At 39.9% G+C, this 21047-nt stretch overlaps 3 protein-coding genes across 6 annotated transcripts in view; 2 read left to right on the top strand and 1 right to left on the bottom strand.

Annotated features, from left to right (window-relative positions):
• The window catches only part of pparaa (peroxisome proliferator-activated receptor alpha a), a 58654-nt gene extending 43905 nt beyond the window's left edge, over positions 1 to 14749 (top strand). For 2 of the 3 annotated variants that reach the window (XM_081363826.1, XM_081363827.1), the window contains 6 exons: positions 3227 to 3463; positions 4101 to 4258; positions 7721 to 7859; positions 10742 to 10941; positions 11970 to 12438; positions 13457 to 14749. In XM_081363826.1, the coding sequence (XP_081219952.1) occupies positions 3235 to 3463; positions 4101 to 4258; positions 7721 to 7859; positions 10742 to 10941; positions 11970 to 12438; positions 13457 to 13701 (1440 nt within the window). In that variant the 5' untranslated portion in view covers positions 3227 to 3234 and the 3' untranslated portion in view covers positions 13702 to 14749. Of the gene's footprint in view, positions 1 to 2405; positions 2483 to 3226; positions 3464 to 4100; positions 4259 to 7720; positions 7860 to 10741; positions 10942 to 11969; positions 12439 to 13456 lie in introns of those variants that run through there. The other variant, XM_081363825.1, reaches the window with a different exon arrangement.
• A 52-nt stretch (positions 14750 to 14801) lies between these two features.
• cdpf1 (cysteine rich DPF motif domain containing 1) lies at positions 14802 to 20405 on the top strand. The gene is made up of 3 exons (XM_081363866.1): positions 14802 to 15092; positions 19676 to 19787; positions 19910 to 20405. The coding sequence occupies exons 1-3, from the start codon at positions 14983 to 14985 to the stop codon at positions 20042 to 20044; spliced, it is 357 nt and encodes a 118-aa protein (XP_081219992.1). The 5' UTR covers positions 14802 to 14982; the 3' UTR covers positions 20045 to 20405.
• Positions 18951 to 21047, bottom strand: part of LOC308689830 (uncharacterized protein) — a 62394-nt gene continuing 60297 nt past the window's right edge. The window contains exon 5 of one of the 2 annotated variants that reach the window (XM_081363864.1): positions 18951 to 20740. In XM_081363864.1, coding sequence (XP_081219990.1) covers positions 20555 to 20740 — 186 coding nt within the window. In that variant the 3' untranslated portion in view covers positions 18951 to 20554. Of the gene's footprint in view, positions 20765 to 21047 lie in introns of both variants that reach the window. The other variant, XM_081363863.1, reaches the window with a different exon arrangement.

The following is a 21047-nucleotide window of genomic DNA, read 5'->3' as shown; positions in this document are numbered from 1 at the left end:
TGTTGTGGCTTCACAAATGCTTTGCTGCATACCTCGGTTGTAACGAGTGGTTATTTCAGTCAAAGTTGCTCTTCTATCAGCTTGAATCAGTCGGCCCATTCTCCTCTGACCTCTAGCATCAACAAGGCATTTTCGCCCACAGGACTGCCGCATACTGGATGTTTTTCCCTTTTCACACCATTCTTTGTAAACCCTAGAAATGGTTGTGCATGAAAATCCCAGTAACTGAGCAGATTGTGAAATACTCAGACCGGCCCGTCTGGCACCAACAACCATGCCACGCTCAAAATTGCTTAAATCACCTTTCTTTCCCATTCTGACATTCAGTTTGGAGTTCAGGAGATTGTCTTGACCAGGACCACATCCCTAAATGCATTGAAGCAACTGCCATGTGATTGGTTGATTAGATAATTGCATTAATGAGAAATTGAACAGGTGTTCCTAATAATCCTTTAGATAAGGGTATATATTTAAATAAAACAAATCAAAAGTAAATTTGCTTTAAGTAAATTGGATATTAGACTCTGAAAATGATCTTAAACATATCTTAAATTTTTTTTAATGTAAGTATTGCAGGGTTTTCTGCAGGTCTTAAAAAGTCTTAATTCACCCTTACACAAATGAAGGCATTAAAAAGGTCTTAAATCAGAGCCGAAAGTCTTAAGTTCATGGCATTAAATGTTGCATGTTCTGCAAAAAAAGATTTTCTTCTTCAGTATTTTTGTCTTGTTTTCCAGTACAAAAATATCTAAACATTCTTAAATCAAGATACATTCACTGGAGAAGCAAAATGTAAAAATTGTGTGTTTATGCTTAAAACAAGAACAAATACCTGTCAGTGAGTTATGAAAACTTCCCTTTGAATTGAGTTGATTTTTCTGACCACACTGACAGATATTTGTTCTTGTTTTAATCAGAAACTCCCTTCATTTTTGATCAGTTTCACAGAAAACATAACTGAACACATTTTTTTTTTTTTTTTTTTAGAAGGTACAGTAAAACTTACGTCCATATTCTAGTGGTTGGGAGCGGAGTGATTCAAGCTTTTTTGTAAAAAAAAAAGAAAAAAAAAAAGTAATAGATATTTGTTGTATTTTCAAACTTTGAAGTGTTGCTGCTAATCCAACTCCCTAGACATTTAGAGAACATTGATGTATTATATTACCAATTTATTCCTTAATAGTCATAAAAGATCTTTAAAAAGTCTTAAATTTATCTTTATCAAACCTGCAGAAACCCTGTATGAAGTTTAAGCTTAAAACAAGACAAAAACTAGTGTGGTATTAATCCTAATTCAAGATGAAAACACGTCTTAATATTGTATGCAGTTTTGCTTCTCAAGCAAATTGTAAACGTGTATATATTTTTACTGGAAAACAAGACGCAAAACTAATTACAAATTACATAATTACATACAATATTACAAGTCTATTTTGTAATTGATTTTTGTCTTGTTTTAAGTATAACCCCCACCCCAAAAAATAAAGCAGTTAAAGATTAAAATCACTCTCATTCCCTATGCAAATTTTAACCAGTAAATGATTATTGTTTTAAGGACATTTAAGCATGTTTCTATATTTTTACTGGAAAACAGGACAACATTTGTTGCAGTGTATTAACTAATATGTAGTCTTTATAGCAGTCTGTGTGTTTCTCCAATAGGAACGCTTGTTACTGCACTCGTCTGTGAATGTTTTGTCAAGGGCAGAATCAGGAATGATTGTCGCACAGCGGCTGAGAGAACGCTGCGTGCGTTCACTGACTGAAGAATCATGCTCAGCTCAGGTTTCACAGCTCAACAGCTGGAGACAAACAGCTGGGTAAGATTTTTGCTGTTCTGCTTCGGGCAAATCTACAGAACGGAGAGATCAGGTATAACTTTAGAAAGCTGGCCGGCTTCCCCTCGCAGACAGTGCTGGAAACTGGGCTTGTCTGCCAAGCACTGATTTATGACAGCTTGTCTACCATCAGCAGTCGATGTTAGTGCGCAGTTGTGTCAGCTCTTTAGCACCTGCTGTTTATTTTAGATTGGCTGTGTTTGTCGCTTGAAGGTAAAGTGTGGTGTTACCTCCTCCAAAAAAAATGGTGATCCATTGCAAAAGTCTGGCATTGGTTAGCCTTCTCCATGTCACTGCTGTAAGAAATTAAAGGGTTGAGTGGAATGCCATTCGAACCGTTATCCTCAAGACCCCTCGAGCTGCCTTAAGAATTTCCTCTAGAGCGTCTGAATGCATTTGAGTAGTTAATTCTTTCGAATAGGATTGTTATCTCCTCCCCGGCTATGCACTTGAAACGTCTGGCCACAGTGTTTGTGATATTATCAAGCAAATGAAGTGCATCAAAATAACTGCCCTGCGACCTCTCGAAATGCCTTAGCAACCACGTAACAACGCCCTGGAACCTTTTTTCACGTCTGGAAGGTCTACTTTTGACCTTGACCCAACCTTGAGATCACCTCAGTCGAGGGAGCACTTGGTCTTTGGTGGGTCTCTTTGACAAGTTCACATGGCAGGACGAATGAGATCACATTCCTGTGATGAAGCAGGCCAAAGCCTTTGAAACGCTCCCCTCATGTCTGAATAAAACGCTGCGAAAACTGAGCCTGGGGTTTCTGTGGCAACCCCTCTTAAACACGTTACTTCTTTAGCACTGCTCTGAATGGAGCTTCTTCTAGTCAGTGTTTCACAGAGACCAGGTTGCAGTTTGAATACCAAGTAGATATTGAGTCTCCAACAAAGTAACTGCTATTGTTTCTTCTTTTTAATAATTGAACTTTGATTTCAGTGAGTTGCTCTGAAATAATTGTAATGTTTTACATATACAAATACATTTTGATGACAGTGGACCTTAGTCAGGGTAGCAGAACCATTTTGACAATAATGAGAACAAGACTGTGAGGGATAGAATTACAGGTTGTTCAATGGATTGCGATGTTGTTTAACAACATAACGATTGTTCGCGACATTCCAACACTTTCATTCAGTAGAAAAACAAATGAAAATTGCGTGATCTAGGACATTTATTCAGTGCGTGGCATTGTAAAAACTGTAAGTCTATCCCTCACAGCCCCGCATTAAATTCAATAGCGTCTGAAATCTCTGGTTGTTGTTTTTACCCGTGTTTGGCCATTACTCCCAGTGTAATCTAGGAATTGTCTCTTGCAGTTATTAAAAAGATATGAAACAATATTTTCTTCACTTTTCTTGTCGTTCTTTTGTCTTTGCAGACGGATGAATGATTCAAAGCTTGCCGTGGTCCAGCGCCATGGTAGATATGCCGAGCCTGTACAGTCCCTTGTCCCCGCTGGGCGATCCAATCCTGGACAGCCCTCTGTGTGGAGAACTCATTGGTGACATGGAGGTGCTCGAGGACATCTCTCGGTCTCTCAGCGACGATACTTTCAACTTTCACGTGCTGGAATACCAGAGCTGCAACACATTAGTAGACGACTCCACTGTCTCAGGTAGAGCATTTGGACACACGCAATCCGAACAATAATCCGATAACCAATCAGGTCTATAAAAAAAAGGGATTCACTTTTGGTCCCTTTAACGCATTCTGTTGACTTTAAGCAACTTTGCACCTACATGTCTACTAACTCTCAGTAGAGTGTTAGTAGACTGGTAGGGTTAGAATAACCACAGAAACATGTAGTTGCAAAGTTACCATCAAAATAAAGTGTCAGCAGATATTAAACCGAGAATCTACTAATACTCAGTTAGTTGACATGTAGTTGCAAAGTTACTTATAGTCAACATAATGTTCAAAGGGGACCATCAAAATAAATTGTTACCAAAAAATCTTTAAATAAAAAGTTAAAGAATTAACCATTTGCATTCATTTGATTGTATATAAACAACCAGACATAAGTTTGGACACGCTTGACGATTTTAAAATCATTTTGATCAAAAGGCTTATCCTTAAATGCTGTATTATATAGTAGATAAATACAAGTTGTGCGAACTGTATGAATTTATTAATGAAACAAAAAAATGAAGGAAAAGTAGATCACTTTGCTTATTTGTGTTAAATTAGGACATCATCTTAAATGCATCTGGGTCATGTGATGTTGACCGTGCACATGTGTGTTTGTCTTGTAGATGTCTTAACCCCGGCACCTAGTCCGACCTCAGAGGTGTTCGCGGCCATCACCGGTCAGGACGAGAACTCCTCCGGTTCTCTCGCCCTCGAGTGCCGCGTCTGCGCCGACCGGGCCTCGGGTTTCCACTACGGAGTGCATGCCTGCGAAGGGTGTAAGGTAAGCGCACGTGCAAAGTGTACAGTGGAAAATTCTCGCACGAGGGCCAAGAGTCATTATCGAAGCACCCTCAACTTTTTCCTGCTTGCCATTAGTACAGACACTGTGTTACACTTTCATAACCACAAATCTGTCCGGGACAGAAAACACTTGAGCGAGCACACCAGGGTCAAGTATTTTCATAGCTACTTTTGCAAAAAGACTGAGAGTTCCCCCGAGGCTTTTTCCCCCTTCGTACATGTGAGGTGAAGCGTGTACAAGAGCTGTTGCTTCATGTGGTGCATGTCAAAATCATCAGAAGGACTCAGTGCGTACCTCCGCACAACACAGCCCAGCTGACTCGAGCCTGGGTCACAGCCGTTCTCTTTCCTTTAAAGTTAACTACCACCAGCCCAGTTATTGCCATGTGCCATGTGTTTTTCTCCAGCAAGGGCAGACTTTGACCGTTGGCACCCCTCAGGGTGCAATTAAACTGGAACAATTACAACCGAAGGTTTATTGCTGATGCAGTTTAACACTTTTTCACGTTGCACGTTAAAATATACGTTATATGCGTTTTGTTTTAAGGAATCATGGTAGTTGTAGTTAAGCTACTTTTAAAATTATTTTTTTAAATATATTTTGTGTGAAACTAGTCATACATAATCAGGATCTCTGTGGATTGACTAAGTTTATTATTCAGTTCAGTTCACTGGTTTCAAGTTTCATGCGCCTCTGGTTTAACTCATTTTCATGTTTGTTAATTATATAGTTTGAGATTTACACAGTTTACTACCTAGGAACAATGTGATAAAGTAACAAGCGCTAAAAGCTATTATTCCAAGTGAATCTGTGACTAGGACGGGACAATTTGTCCGTCACGTAGTTTGGTTTTCCACGGTGTTGAGCTCTGTAGCCCCTCCCACATTGAAATTTCATTGTTCTAAAACAACTGTATATTATCAAATTCCTTTTGAGAACTTTGAGGTGCGTAAGACCTGGAGAAAGCTCCTCAACAGCTGACGGGGGATGCTTCCATAAGGATTCAATTTAAAATCCGCCATCTTTGCTTGTGGGTGCACGGTACCTTTTGGCAAGGTTGTTTTGAGTGACATGTAAAACCTTGACTCCTGCCTTGATATCATCACGGGTAGTTGTTCTGAACAAAGCGCTCTGCAGGAATAGTCCAGGAAACATTGACAAGATAGCACAAGGACTGCAAGAACACAGGGAGGGAACAAATGAAGCAACTAATAAGCTAGTTAAAGGAGAACTCTGGTCAATTTTAACATTGAGCTTATTTTTTTGTAAATTTGGAGTGCTGTCAATACAGAGAACAACGACAAAAATCGGTGTTGCCTACACCGTTATCCTCTTTTTAAAATTTGCACCCTGTTGACTTCAATGGGGCAAGTTTTAAACCTGCTTTTAGCCTCTTAACATCCCTGATGTGTCATTACAAGTGCACAGCCATGTTGAGTGATTCCTTCAGAGTGAACACGGTGAATCTGACTGCAGTAGATGTGAAAGATATTAATAAAAATGCATGGTTTAGCATGGCATGGCGTTTCACACGCATAGGTTTAGTTACCTATGATTACGCGCGTGAACTCGACAATCGATTACTATGGACTTCGACCGAAAACAGGAAGTAAATACAGGTATGTGCGCTGGCTGAAATAACATCATTTTTATACATATCTTTCACACCTACTGCAGTCAGATTCACTCGTGTTCACTCAGAAGGAATCACTCACATGGCTGGGCACTTGTAATGACACATCAAGGATGTTAAGAGGCTAAAAGCTGGTTTAAAACTTGCCCCATTGAAGTCAACAGGGTGCAAATTTTAAAAAGAGGATAACACGGTGTAGGCAACACCGATTTTCTCCTTTAATTGGACAACAGGTGTAATGACTCAGACACAAACTTGGAAATCTAGGTCAACTGACAGGGCACACAGGTGAACAGGACGGAACCAAAAACACAAAGAAACAAAGTAAAAACAGCATACATGTTACAGGTATTGAGTGCTGCAGCATGGAGTCCTAAAACTCAATAAAGCACAATAAAGCAGATGTGCTTTAACAAACTCCTCCTACAGTTTTGATCTGATCCTCTTCAAATTTGGTGAGTGTAATCTTAAGACCTTTGCGACGTTAAATCTTGAGTTTTCGTCGAAGGGTGTGCCCTCGGCGGCCTGACAAACGTACACCCAATTTCGGCCTTTTGGTGATTTATGCATGATCAGATAAGTTCTCTGTCAATATTGCTTGCAGTTCCGATGTTGCTAGGCAACCACAGACAGCCTGCAGTAACTCAGGCAAACAATGTCTGATCTGCCCCAAACTTCACATGTTTGATAAGAGTCCTGTCCTGAACACATGACCATGCTCATATTTGGTTATAGCAATAGCGCCACCTGCTGGTAGCAGGAAGTGTGGCAAATACAAATTACTTTGACAAGGAAGTGTGGCAAATACAAATTACTTTGACATAGTCCTCCTATATTTACTGCCCACCGTGCTCTGTTTTTCCTAAAGGCGCCGGGTGGCGGTGGCACGGGTGCGAGGGCCCTTTTCATCGCTGCTTGCAGCTTTAATTAAGACTTAGAATCTTGTTGTAAAGTGTTACATAGTTTGCTTAATGGTTTGCTTTGAAAAAAGAAATTCTACCTGATACATTTAATATTTTTATCTTGTGTTTTCTTTTGAGGTAAATCTGGAAGAATAAATTAGTCATTTGCAGCGTGCAGATATATTTTAAACTTCACTTTCCACAGCTTTTGAGAACAGTAGGAAATAATGCTTTGTCCTATAAAGGTTGGTATTCAGAGGCTAAACACAGTGACGAGCTGTTCCCCCAGTCCGCTTTTATCGTTTTGGTATGTTCGGTGTGTAGAGATGCGTCATCGGTTCTGTTTTTAGCTCTGGAAGCGATCCGTGACAGTCTGTCATGAGCTCTCATCTGATACCGTTTCCATTGTCAAGCACGTGTTCTGCTTTTCCCTGTTGAATAATTCGTCTGGAAGGGAACACAGAAGGTCTGTGCTGTAACTGTGACCCTTACTACACATACCAGTCCACAGTGTCTATTCCGATGAAATGATGACAAAGATCATTCACTGTATCTATCCAAGACCTTCTGGAGTTACTGAAATAGTTATAGTGTTAACAGTTATAGTGCATTCTGCCACACATGCACACACTCTGTATCTGTTCATAGATAGGCAGTGTTCTTGAGAAATAAATATTTTTATGGTGTGAACCTTATCGCACATCTTATCTCATTAGCATTTAGTGCATCGAGGTCACTTTATAACGTCTTGGGAGGTTCCGCTATGTATTGGGCCTTAGGGAGCAAAGTCCTCATATTTCTGTTTACATTTTGAATCGGTTGTATATTACAACATGAGAATGTACAATTTGGTATCATAATTTTTTACATTTGCTTTTTTAAGTGTCTTTTATGAATTTTCCACAGGGCTTCTTCAGGAGAACCATTCGACTCAAACTGGAGTACGACAAGTGCGAACGCAACTGCAAGATCCAGAAGAAGAACAGAAACAAATGTCAATACTGCCGTTTCCGCAAGTGCCTTGCAGTGGGCATGTCCCACAACGGTAAGAGCTTCACAAAGAGCAAATGATTATAGATTAGAGTCGGTTTATGGCTTGATGATTACAGATCTTTAATTGTTTTATTGGTAATCAAGATGGTGTCCTGTTTTACTACAATAATATTTCGTAACACGTACTTTAATTGCTTCATTGAAGGTCAGGAAATTTAGATTAGAATCAAAATATAAAACAACAACTTTAGCTTATCTTAGCTTTGACATCATGAGGTAGCACAAATCTACGCTATACAAGGGCTATCACAGGATAACCGCAGATGAACTAAGTGACACGGAAGACGCGCCGTCCCGTTCGATCACGGGACTTTGACCTGGATCTAGGGTAGTCTCTTCTGTTTGCGAGGACTAGTGTCATGTGCCACTGTTAGTGTAATCCCTTCAGAGGTAGATCTGTATCATATCACGCCATACACCCCCTCCCATGTCTGCCCTTTGTCCCGCTACTGATGAAGTGGCAGCAGTGTAATGACCTAAAGTTCTACCACTCATGGTTTGTGTATAAACTGCTGATGCTGAGCTGATGATTCAATACGTTAACGCAGCACAATTGATTATATATATATTTTTAAAAACAGATTAACGCAGTCAGTGCCCTCTGACCCGCATTTGAGTTTTGGGGATTTTTCTACCATCCAAGCTATTTGAGTGTGGATCTGCACATACACCAGCAATCAAAAAGTACCCATTCTGGTACTTATCATCCGATCTTTGATATTAAGTTTTTCTCAGACAGATTGATAAATGCAATTGCAACACAAAAAAAAAAAACGTGCCTCTTGACCCTTGGCCCTCTCATCCCATTCCCTAGTCGGGAAAAAGTAAACTTGGCATAAAACCAGCCTAGCTTACTGTGTCCTCTCCTATAGTACTGCGCAAGTCACTTTTGACAAGAAATACAACAAATATTTTAACAAATAATTGCATCATCACACAATCGGTGAGTGCATTCAAGTGAAGTCACCTTTATTTATATAGCGCTTTTTACAATACAGATTGTTTCAAAGCGGCTTTACAGTGATAACAGGAAAATAATGCAACAAAGTTTGTTTCGGCTGCGCAGCAACTCTAGAAGAATATAGTGTCATTGTCCAGCTTAAGTTCAGTGATAATTCATTTCGGCTGTACAAATCGTTAGTTATTAATTTAGTTCTTATATCTATACAGCAGCTCTGGAGAAAACAGCGATGTCATCGTCCAGCTCAGTTCAGTTCTCATACAATGGTGTCAGTGCAGTCAGATCAGTAATACTGTTGAATATTAAGTGTCCCCAACTAAGCAAGCCAGAGGCGGACCCATACATCCTATTAGGTGACAGAATGGAGAAAAAACAAAAAAACAACTTGGGAGAAACCAGGCTCAGTCGGGGGGGAACTGGCCAACAAACGAACAGTGTATGATTATGATTCAGGCAGCATTACAGGTCAGAAGTCAGATTAGATTGGAAAATTGAAAATATTGAATCCAGTTACATCTGGTTTAAGATCGAATTCATCAAGCCGGTATGGATACGGGTTGTTGTTGGGGGTCTGTGCCACTGGCTTGTGTCAATGAGGCCTTCACAGGGGAGAGTCTAGTTGACACAATCTCTGCTGACACTTCAGGGCTACGTTGCGGTCGTGTTTAGGCGCAGGTCCTTCATCTGATCTGGATCCGGCCCTGATCCGGCTGACTACGGTAACCTCGGGATAAACACAGAGACAGACAGACACTTCCGCTTCATAGACAGTGGAACGGCGATCGTGGCATTTTGGAACCAGTGCTGATAATAAATACCATTAGACTGGCAAAGCAGATGATTAAATGTATATATGTAACAGACCGTAATAAACTTATGGTTTATTTGGGAAAATATAACTATTTTGCAGAATTACAGCAAATGTGCATTATGGTAAATTGGTAAATTTACAGATTGACAAGTAATTCTGCAAAATGGCAGGGGTTGAAATGCTTTCAAAAGCTTTGGCTTTCTGTACCAAATTAGGTTCTGGTGTAGGTCTTCCTTTGCCAAATAACCCCAGCTTTTCTTTAAAAGTTATTCTTGAAATTGGTGTGGATAATAAATTAGCAGAGATGTCCTCCTCACTAATGTAATCCAGCTGTAATTTCATAGCTGGACCATCATTCACAGAACTGAAAGGTCAGTGATGTGGAAATAAAACATACGCACAAAATGAATCAATTAAGCAACATATTTATTTATCTATTTCACATCACCTTTTTTTTTTTATCAAATAACAGCCCTAGTGTGAACATTTGGTTACACTTTATTTTAAAGTGACATAGTTACAATGTACTTACTCAAATAAGTACTGAGTAATATTAATTAACTACATGTACTTACTATAGAGTTAGGGTTGGGTTAGGATTAGTTAACTAACTTGTAATTATGCATAATTACTGTTATTATTACTATAATAAGTACATGTAGTAACATGTAACTACGTCACCTTAAAATAGTGTTACCGAACAATTTGTTAAGCATTTATGTATCTGCCTTACAGTGTGTGTGTGTGTGTGTGTGTGTGTGAGACTCAGTTTCATGGGGACTCGTGTCACTGTGAGGACCTAAATTGAGGTCCCCATGAGGAAACAAGCTTATAAATCATACAGAATGATTTTATTTTCTAAAAAGTAAAAATGCAGAAGGTTTTCTGTGATGGGTAGGTTGAGGGGTAGGGTTAGTGTAAGGGGATAACATACACAGTTTGTACAGTATAAAACCATTACGTCTATGGAAAGTCCCCACAAAGATAGTGAACCAGACGTGTGTGTGCGTTCCTGTTTTGTTAGTATACGGTACATTAACTGTGGCAGCATGCATGATGTTGTACCTATTTTTATTGGTAATGTGTGTGCCGTGTCTTACAGCTATCCGTTTTGGGCGGATACCCCAATCAGAGAAGCAGAGGCTGAAAGCAGAGAAAGATGTCGGCGGGAAAGAGGAGCACCAGTCTCTGCAGCCGGACACGAGGAGTTTGGCCAGGCAGATCCATGAAGCCTACCTCAAACACTTCCACATGAACAAAGCCAAAGCACGCGTGTTTCTCACGGGCAAGACCAGCACTCCGGTGAGTAACTGCAGTTGGGGAGCTAGCTAACTAACTCACCCACTATTCACATTGTATTGCTCACAAAAGCAGAGTCAAATGAGGCGATAATCAAAATCTCCTAATCTCTACTAATCTGTCTGTTAAAGCACTGGGAAAAAAATAATATAAGTCCTTGCACACCATTGTTGCTGTTTTTATTTAAATGCTGCCGTTCATTGGAATGGAATCATGGTTATATTTATTATAGTTGTTAATACAAAGAATTAAATTATTATGTTTTTGTTACATTTAAGGCAGGAATAAACTACACGACTTTATATTCTGGGTGAGTCATCGCTAGTTGCTCAAAGTCAAAGAAAGTCAGTCACCAGATATTGGGCCAGAGATGTCAGACAAACTTATGCTTAAGATGGGCACATATATATTTTTTTCTGGGTATGATTCCGTCCCATGATTTTAATTTGTCACAGTCTCCTAGCAAAAAGCCACGTTTACTCTTGAGTTTGTTGTGTTTGTAGCAACCTGACAGTCTGCAAATATGTGATCCTCTGTAGTTTAGTGAATGAGGCCCAGCTTTTCTCTGTAACATTTGCAAAGTCGACAAGTTTACGATGCCTAGCGTTTTAAAATAGTTGTGTAGTGCATTCCAGCCTTTAGTTTGTAAATATCTGTAATTTTTATACTGTTACAGTGATTCATTCATTCAAAATCCCTAATAGTTTTTGTACCGGCAAAATGAAGGTCAGAGTAAACAAACGTTATTTAAATCAGATAGCTTAATATTTTTTTTTAAATATTGACCCAATTCAGTGTAGTTTTCTTCTGTTTGTAAGTAGTTTGTAGTAGGTAGCTACTTTTTCAAAAGGCTTGACTGTATTTGACTATAAACCGAATAGCTCGGCAAGCTGTGGATTCAAAGTACTGAGCAAGAGTGCGTCGGTTGCTGATTACAAAAAAATGGAGAGCGCTAATTGCACAAGCTACTCATTTATTGAGCTGAACGCACACCTGCTCTCTGACTGTCCTCTCTCTGTCCTTCATTGAAGCCCTTCGTCATCCACGACATGGACTCTCTCCAGCACGCAGAGCAGAATCTGCTCACCCAGCTTCTGGGCAACGTGGCGTCCGGCGACACCTCCACTCTGCGGGAGAGAGAAGTAGAGGCCCGGCTCTTCCTGTTCTGTCAGTACGCCTCGGTGGCGACGGTCACCGAGCTGACGGAGTTCGCCAAGGCTTTGCCCGGCTTCGCCACCCTGGACCTCAACGACCAGGTGACTCTGCTGAAGTACGGCGTGTACGAGGCGCTCTTCGCCCTGCTGGCCTCCTGCATGAATAAAGACGGGCTTCTGGTGGCTCGCGGCGGAGGCTTCATCACCCGCGAGTTTCTGAAGAGTCTACGCAAGCCCTTCAGTGACATGATGGAGCCCAAATTTCAGTTCGCCATGAGGTTCAACGCGCTAGAGCTGGACGACAGCGACCTGGCGCTGTTTGTGGCTGCCATTATCTGCTGCGGAGGTGAGACGCAGGGAGAGCAACGAGAAGTGAAATAGAGGGCAGTGACAGTGTAAATCTAAATGAAAAGCTTACTAGCGGTTTTAAAAATGGCCATTACTCAGAAACGAAATACTTGATGTCATGCGGTTTTTGGAGCCGAACTGGAGCGGGGTTTTTTTTAAAACGGGTCCAGGGATCACAAGGTGGTGCTTGAAAATACATTTATTTGTCAAAAAATATAGGGCTTGTCCAAGTTAAAGTATCTTCAAGTTGCCAGTTATGGTCAACGTAATTATTTTTGCTTTGCTTGATTTATTTATTTAATTAAAAGCACATTCCTTGCTGTCCATAAATTGTGATGTGTATGCATTGATTTAAATTTGAAACTAAATTAGATACTAAACTTCCCCTATACCCCTGTTCATGAGCATCCTACATGCTAATATCTCACCTCCTTTGCTGAACTGTTAGTTGTGGTTCAGGTTGTTTTTTATGTCACCTCTGGAGTCCCACAGCCAATAGCTTTTGAGAGACATGATAATGATGGGGATATTGTTCTCTTGAGGACTAGCAAAAATAACCACAGTTTCCTCTTCCGCCGGTTCCAGCAGCAACCCTCGGACCCGCGGTCGTGCGGCGGGGACCAAAAACGCCACCTCAAACCACAGCTTCCTGGAGAACCGCTCTGACTCTCTTTTTTCTTTTAACCTATATGCTAAAGAGAGACACCGTTAGCAAAATGACACTTGACCAAAAAAATGTTTCTTCGATATCTGCGGACACACTGTACAGATAGATCTAGGGATGTCACACTACCGAAGTTAAAATCAGTGTCCTTTATTTAAAAAAATCAGTATTAATAGAAGAAATATGAATAATTTAAGCATGTACTAGCCTTTAATTAGTTTTCAATGAAGTCATTTCAAGTTTTCATTCAAGTAAACAGACTTGGTACCAAAGTAAGGGTGCTTTTGACATCCTGACATGTCTCTTTTGTCTCTCTCTCTCTCTCTCTCTTTCTGTGGATCTCCATTGGCAGACCGTCCAGGACTGAGTGACGTGTCTCAGATCGAGCACATCCAGGAGAGCGTAGTTCACGCCCTACGGCTCCATCTGTTGTCCAACCACCCCGACAACGGCTTGCTCTTTCCCAAGCTGCTGCAGAAACTGGCCGACCTGCGGCAGCTGGTGACGGAGCACGCAGAGCTGGTCCAGGAGATCAAGAAGACAGAAGATGCTTCACTCCATCCTCTTCTGCAGGAGATCTACAGAGACATGTACTGAGAGCTCGAAGCGTTCCCGTTCTCAGGAAGCAGTGGTGCACGAGAGATCCCTCAAAAGCCTTTGAGTCGCTGAATGCTCGGCTCCAAGGGGGAGGAAGACCGGCTGGAACATCTCTGGGGTGTGTAGCCTACGTGCTTTTGGATCAAGCACCGCTGGGACATTATAGGGCAAAGCCAGTGTAAGTTTAGGCTCATTAATATTGCACTAACCTTTAATAGGGAACTGACCTTTACAAGGACGGTAATAATCCCCTAATAAGTGCAATAGATGCTTTTCGCCTATAACGTGCACAAAGAGCCAGTGAAGCGAATGGTATTCAAGTGTAGTAAGCAAACAGTACACACATATAGAGAGAGAGCTCGAGAGCTCATTCAAGTGCCATTTTCAGCTTTATAAGCATGTGTTTTTTCTGTTGCTTTTGGCACATTGAGATGATGTGCTGGTGCTTTCCTTTTCCACCTTAATGTAATATTTGCAGGACGGGGCTTCAGATCAAGTGTAACTTCCAGAGCGGTTGACGTCCCATCACCGCTTCTGCCAAATAAGCTCCTACAGTAAAGATTTAGGATAAGAATTAGAATAAGGGGTGATTTTTCATGTTCTAATGCTAGAATTAAATGTATTGGGAGAGCCATATAAATCAGATTGTTTGTTACCTCATTTGAAATGCTTGTATATTGAACATCATTTGTAAAGTATTTTGTATAAAAAATATCATTGTATGCTGTATAGCACTCCAACTGTAATTTTATTGTACAAATTTGTTTTGTGTTTTGACTCAGTACTTGTATTTGATCGGTAAATTATTGTTTTATTGAGTTTTTTAGGGAAAATTTAGGGATGAGCCAGATCTACTTGTTGATGCAATTTACAAGACCCTTGATTATCAGAAATTGCATTGTAGACTTGCATTTTAACAAAGAGTATAGAAGCCAATATAAGTTATTTGATTTTAATGAAACATTTAATTTTCAGTTGTGGATGTGTAATTGTTTGTAGTTTGAAATTAAAAACAATGTTCATAAAAAAATGTTTACAAAAAACGTGCAATATCGGCATGGAAGTTTTTTTTTTTACAGGCGCCATCCTCTGGCTACTCTGATGTACTGCAAGCGTAAACTAAAAACCGGAAGTTTTGAGACTGTCCTGTTTGACGCGCCGTAGTGACGTTATTGCACTATGGCGTGCCTTGAGAACGCGTGCTCATTCAAAACAAACAGCTAGGGTTTGTTTGAACGGGATGTAGGAACTGTGCTGCTGTAGGACCGCGCTTTAGAGCGAATGGACTTGAGCGAAGGATCCGCGCTCGGCGTGTTCACCTGTGAGCTGTGCGAGCTGTCCAGCCCGTACAGTTTCTACGGGCAGAAGCCGCCAAACACCAGAGCAATAGTGTAAGTACGCAAGTATTTGTGAAACTGCTCTGCGCTTAGCGCACAGAATATTGTGCTCAATGCTCTCCATATGCAAGAAAAAAATTGTAATGTAGCGTTAGTGATATACAATGACGCAAACATATAATGATAATATAAGTTACTCGGTGCGCGCGGAGCTGAACTCTCGCATGTGATTTGCCGTGATGTCACGGTGACGAATGGACAGATATCAGGGCTCCAGACTGCGACCAAATGGTCGCATTTTGCGACCAAAATTTGAGAGTGTGCGACTAAATTTTACATCCAGTCGCACATGTGCGACCAGTAAATTTCATCTCGTTCAAAGTGGGCGACAACCGACGTCGCGTCTGCGATGCTTTGTTTACGACATCACGACAAGAAGACTAGCATGTTTAATTTTTTAACGGTCCTCCATGAAGGGTTCCGAGTGAATGAGTGTGTGTGTGCGCGCGAGTGAGTGAGTGAATGAGTGTGTGTGTGTGTGTGTGTGCGCCCGCGCGCAAGTGACGGTGCGTGTCCACTGGCGCGTTGCGAGCGGAGCGGAGCGAGCGTTTTCAATTCATTCCTATGGAAGTTGAGCTTCACGCTCGCGCAGTGCATTTTGGGATTGCCAGCGGACCGGAGAAAGCGTTGAGAGCGACCGAGAGCGTCAAAAAGGTTGGGCAGTTTTTGACTTTATGCAAATATCAAGCGAAAAACGCGGTCGGCAGCCAATTGCTGTGAGGTTCGGGATGTGACGTCTGTTCTGAGAGTTTAAAAATATGCAAATTGTGCCGGAGTTAATGCTGGATTTAGTGCGTAAATCATTTTGTTTACAAATTAGACGCTTTGCAGTTGTTATATATGTTAAAGATTTTATTTTGGATGTGTTCATTGTGATTATATTGGCTGGGTTAATAAAAGTTTATAAAATTGAAAGGATATCTTTGCTTGGTGCATTTGGAAACAAAGCTTGCCTATTTCTAAATGTAATGGCGTGCATCTCTGATGATTATATTGTACGTGTGTTGTAAAAAACATAGATTAAACACACTCGCAACAGACACACCCCAAAGCGGAGACGTTACAGCGTTACCAGCGGCACTGAGCGGACTTTTGCCGCTGTAGTGGACACGCACCGTGAGTGAGTGAGTGAGCGAGCGAGCGAGCGAGAGAGAGTGAGAGAGTGTGTGCGCGAGTGAGTGTGTGCGTGCGTTAGTCTATGTGCGTGTATGTGAGTGAGTGCGTGTGTACATGTGCGAGTGAATATGTGTGTGAGACGGCTCGAGATGACTGGTCGTAAAGCAATGTGTAGTCTGACAATGTTTCTTGTCCAGGACATGACAAGATTTTTAGGAGTCGAAATCGTGTAATCTGATACATTGACTATAGTAACAGACAAAAAAATTGCGTATTCTGAACCAGGCATAACTATAACTATGGTATACTGTGGTTATGAAAGTAGCCTACACATCTTTTTACAGCACTTCAAAACTATATCCTATTAAAATGTTGTTGTTTTTAATGTGTCGACCAAAACATTTTGTTCATCCTTTAAAGATTGTCTCTATTTATAAAACTGAAAGTTTCAAGAAGTAGGAAAACTCACACTTATTTTTTTTTAAAAGAAGACTAAATTACCATTGTAAACAGCTGCTGAGGGTGCTTATTGGCTATTTTCACTCCCTAATATCTATTTTGTCACTCATTTTGCTTTTGAAATAATATTAAGACATTATGAAGGATAATAATTAAATTTAACTTTATCTATACACCACAAATTTAGCTGAGTGCTTTGTCATCCCACAGTGCTACCAAATACTTTCTGTAGAACTTAGAGCCGCGGCCCTCAGATGTTAGTCTGGAGCCCTGTGATCTTAAAATAAAACTGCACCATAATTTCTGTACGCTTAATCTATTTATTATCAAAGCATTTGTCTGTAATAGTTATTTAGGGGGAAAATGTGAAGGTGTGCCCCTAAATTTTCTGCTTGCGCTCCTAAAATTTTAAGTCAGGGGCTACAGCGCTCCTAATAAAAAAAGTTAGTCTGGAGCCCTGGATATGATTTTTCAGTATATTGTATTTAAATATAATTTAGTAAAAACCTTTGCAGATCTGTATCGAAAATGATTAAACAATGCTTTTCATGCTTGTTCAATGGACCATAAACAATTATTTTTACATGCACATAGTATAGGATGTAATGTAATATAAAATTATAATACATTCCTCACATATGTTTTAATCGGGCTGGCAAACTGCATAATGACAGAAAACGACTTGCAACGTCACCCAAAAAAGGAAATCGTGTAATTTTACTCATCATGCCGTTGCAAAACTTTGTGGCTTACTTTTTTGTGAACACTAAAGCTATTTTGAGAAATGTGCAATTAATTGTCATAAAATGGTTAGCAAAAAAAAAAAAAAAAAATACTTGTATAGTATGCTTTAATGAGCGACATGAGGGTGAGTATATGATGTTAATTCTGGTTCAATTATGCGTGAACAGTATGGCAAGCCGTTTGAACATTTAATCCTTAAAATGTAGGTATTTTCATGCTATTAGTGCTTATTTTTGTAGACACTAATATCTATTCCATTAGTTACTAGTACTTGTTCTTTAGATAGTAGTGCTTTAGGTAATAGTATAGGTTTTAGATACTAGTTATTATTATTTTTTAGATAATAATGCTTATTTCAATAGTGACTAGTATTTAATTAAACTTTACTTTTTAATTAGTAACTTTTTAGACCAATAATATCCTAAACAAAATAGGGCCACACTTAAGATTAGGATCCAATTTTCACCAATAACTATGACTTTTGCCTCAATAAACTTCTAATTACTGCTTATTAATAGTTAGTAAGGTGATTGTTACTAACTCTCCGACGGCGAAGTGACACACACCCACATTCAGCGACTACAACATCAAGCTTAAAGTGTGTGGCAGAGCATTCAAGTCAACTAGTCCATACCAATGACTGTTTCTGTCAGCTTTGTGTAGCGCAGCTGCCGAACAGTGTCTAGCATTCAGACACAATTGGAAACATTTATACGAATGCTTCTTGATTGCCGATTGGCCACAGTTTGTTATAAGTTTCAATGTTTCAATTTTTTGCACTCAGAAATTAGCCTGGCTAACAATTTGAGACTTGGTCTGGGGACCACATGTTCATTTTCTCGTATTTGAGGCGTGGTTTACGAATGCCCAGAGCCGTTTATTGGGCGCTACGAATGTCTATCAAATGCGCCTGTATGTAGCTCATAGCCAATCGCTTCAATTATACCAGATGACGTACGTAGAGTGACAGAAATTCGACGAGGAAAAAGACGACGAGTCAAAGATTTATTTGTACACGATGGCGTTTAGAGAATATTACCGTTTGTGCAAGATAAACATGAGGGTAGAAGGTAACGTCGAGTCTGATGCCATGTTGGATCCATAGATATAAACAAACCGCTTCGGTGTCGTCATCGTCTTGCTGCTCCCTCCCCGTTCTGTGATTGGTTCCCTTTTTCAGGGGAAAATTTGGTCCATGGTGTCCAGACTGCCTAGCAGCGTGAAAAAAATCGCGCTGAGAGCAAGGCAGTATGGGGAAACCCAGGCTACTCAGAAATATAATTTCTATTCACATTTTTTTTGCTCCCTCAATTGAGAAACTAATATTAATATTTCAACTGAATACCACATAATTGAATATGACTGCACAATGACTAATAACTTATATATATATATATATATATATATATATATATAGACTCTTTTATGTGATATATAGGTGAGTAATAATAATATACCCCAAAGTAAATATTATAAATAAAAATATATAAATACACAGTAACTATATAATACTCAGGTTTTTTTGAAAGAGGTCTCATCACACCAAGACTGCATTTATTTGATAGAAAATACAGTAAAACAGTAATATTGTGAAATAACACTACAAATTCAACAACACAAAAAAGTTTTTTGTTTGAATATATTGTAAAATGTAGGAGTTTTTTTTCCTGTGATGGCAAAGCTCCAATTCAGAACTCATGTGGATTTAGTGAAAAATAAATATTTCTTCTTCTTCTTCTTCTTCTTATTATTATTATTAGTTGAAAATGGTTGTGCTGCTTATTGAAATGTGGAAGTGTTTTTTATCAGGATTTTTTGATAAATAGAAATAGGTAATGGAATATAGAATTGTTTTTCGAAGTTTAATTGCACATTTTACACATTTACAGTGCAAGACCAGGGGCATACCTTTATCATAAGGCAAACCACACTTACTAACATCCAAAAAAGCAAGATTTAAAATGGAACGGGCTCATGAATGATGTAAATCAGGACAGCACTAAAATGGTAAATATTGTCATAAAGGACAGAGCATAGGTTTTCCATCTATCGTGTGTCTGATTAATGCACGTACCGTTTTCTATAGAAGTGCATGCGTTGGTCTGCTCTGTTTTGATGACGATGATGATGATGATGATGATGATGTATTTCTGAAATGAGTGCTTATTTGAACAGTCAAAGGAGCTGTAGGTTGCAGAACATGTCTGGCTGAATGAGTGTAAAAATGTCAGCGATTGAGATGTGCTTTTTCCCTGCAGGCTCTTGGAGGAATGTTACGGCATGAAGGATCCCTTCTGCCCAGAGAGAGAGAAGTTCCTCGTTTTAGGATCCAAGTGCTGTCTGTGCAGTAAGACGGTGTGTGTGGGAACGGTACGTGTGTGACTATGTAGAACATTTCTTAATATTTAGGATATATTTCCATAAATCAAAGCAATCAATCACAATGTATATTTGAACACATCAATAAACTATTTTTTTTTTATTAATGACAGGACTGCAGTCTGTTCTACACCAAACGCTTTTGTTTGCCATGTGTGCGGGATCATCTTCATCAGTTTCCAGAGCAGGTTCAAAATGAGGTGCAGAGGAAGAAGAGTGTCCAGAAGACGTCGTCCTCGTCCTCATGATGATATATAGATTTCTTTATTAGCCATCAGTTATGAACAGAGGACACTGGCGAGTCTTCTGTCCAGACACGATATATAAAAATTTGTCTGTTGTCCTTTTTCTATTTATATGAATCCAAAGCATCTTTTGATTGAAATCATGTGTGTTCTGTGATGAGTGATTTCAGTTTTACAATAGCACTAAATGCCTTGTCTTATTATGTCAACTATGAAATAAATAATGTTAAGTTGTACCATTGGTTGTGATTGATTACAGATGGCTAAAATGATATAGATGAGATTTGAACCCGTTGCTGGAGGAGTGCATAATTGTTGTGAATATGGGCAATACCCCTACACCACAGCTGGGAAGTTAGTTACTTCCTGATTTATCGCCTTGACTTGAACCATACTTGTTTAGTAGGAAAAAAACACAGGTTGGTAGTGAAGTATAAGTTCCAGCACATACATAGTAAGAGATCTGTGGCTCAGCGGTATGAGCACTGGCACACAATGCCAGAGGTCGCTGGTTCAAATCCAGCCAGATCTCAGAAGATGGAGCAGACCTGGACGGAGCAGAGGAGCAGAGGACCAGACCTGGACAGAGCAGTGGAGCAGAGGACCAGACCTGGATGGAGCAGAGGACCAGACCTGGACGGAGCAGAGGACCAGACCTGGATGGAGCAGAGGACCAGATCCAGATGGAACAGCAGCAGACTGGGCAGCATGTGGAAGAGGAGACTGGAGTGAAGAGGAGAGTGAAGACAGCACCCAAAGAAAGAAGAAGGGGGGACCATGACCTGGGTCCCCCCCCGGCTTCCGGGACAATGACCAGCAGCGGTTATAGAGCCAATCATTTTAAATTTGCCAAAACAAAGTGTTCATACTTAACCAAAAATTTAAATTTTTGGAATATATAAATATATATATAGGGGGGCCGAAAAAAAGAACAAGGATGTGATGTGATATTAAATGTGTATGTGATATTAAATGTGTATGTTTGGCGTAAGTATATATGTATGTT

The sequence above is a fragment of the Scardinius erythrophthalmus genome (genome assembly GCF_964197995.2).
Source record: "Scardinius erythrophthalmus genome assembly, chromosome: 4".
Classification (NCBI taxonomy): Eukaryota; Metazoa; Chordata; class Actinopteri; order Cypriniformes; family Leuciscidae; genus Scardinius; species Scardinius erythrophthalmus.
This window is presented reverse-complemented; position numbering and strand designations above follow the sequence as displayed.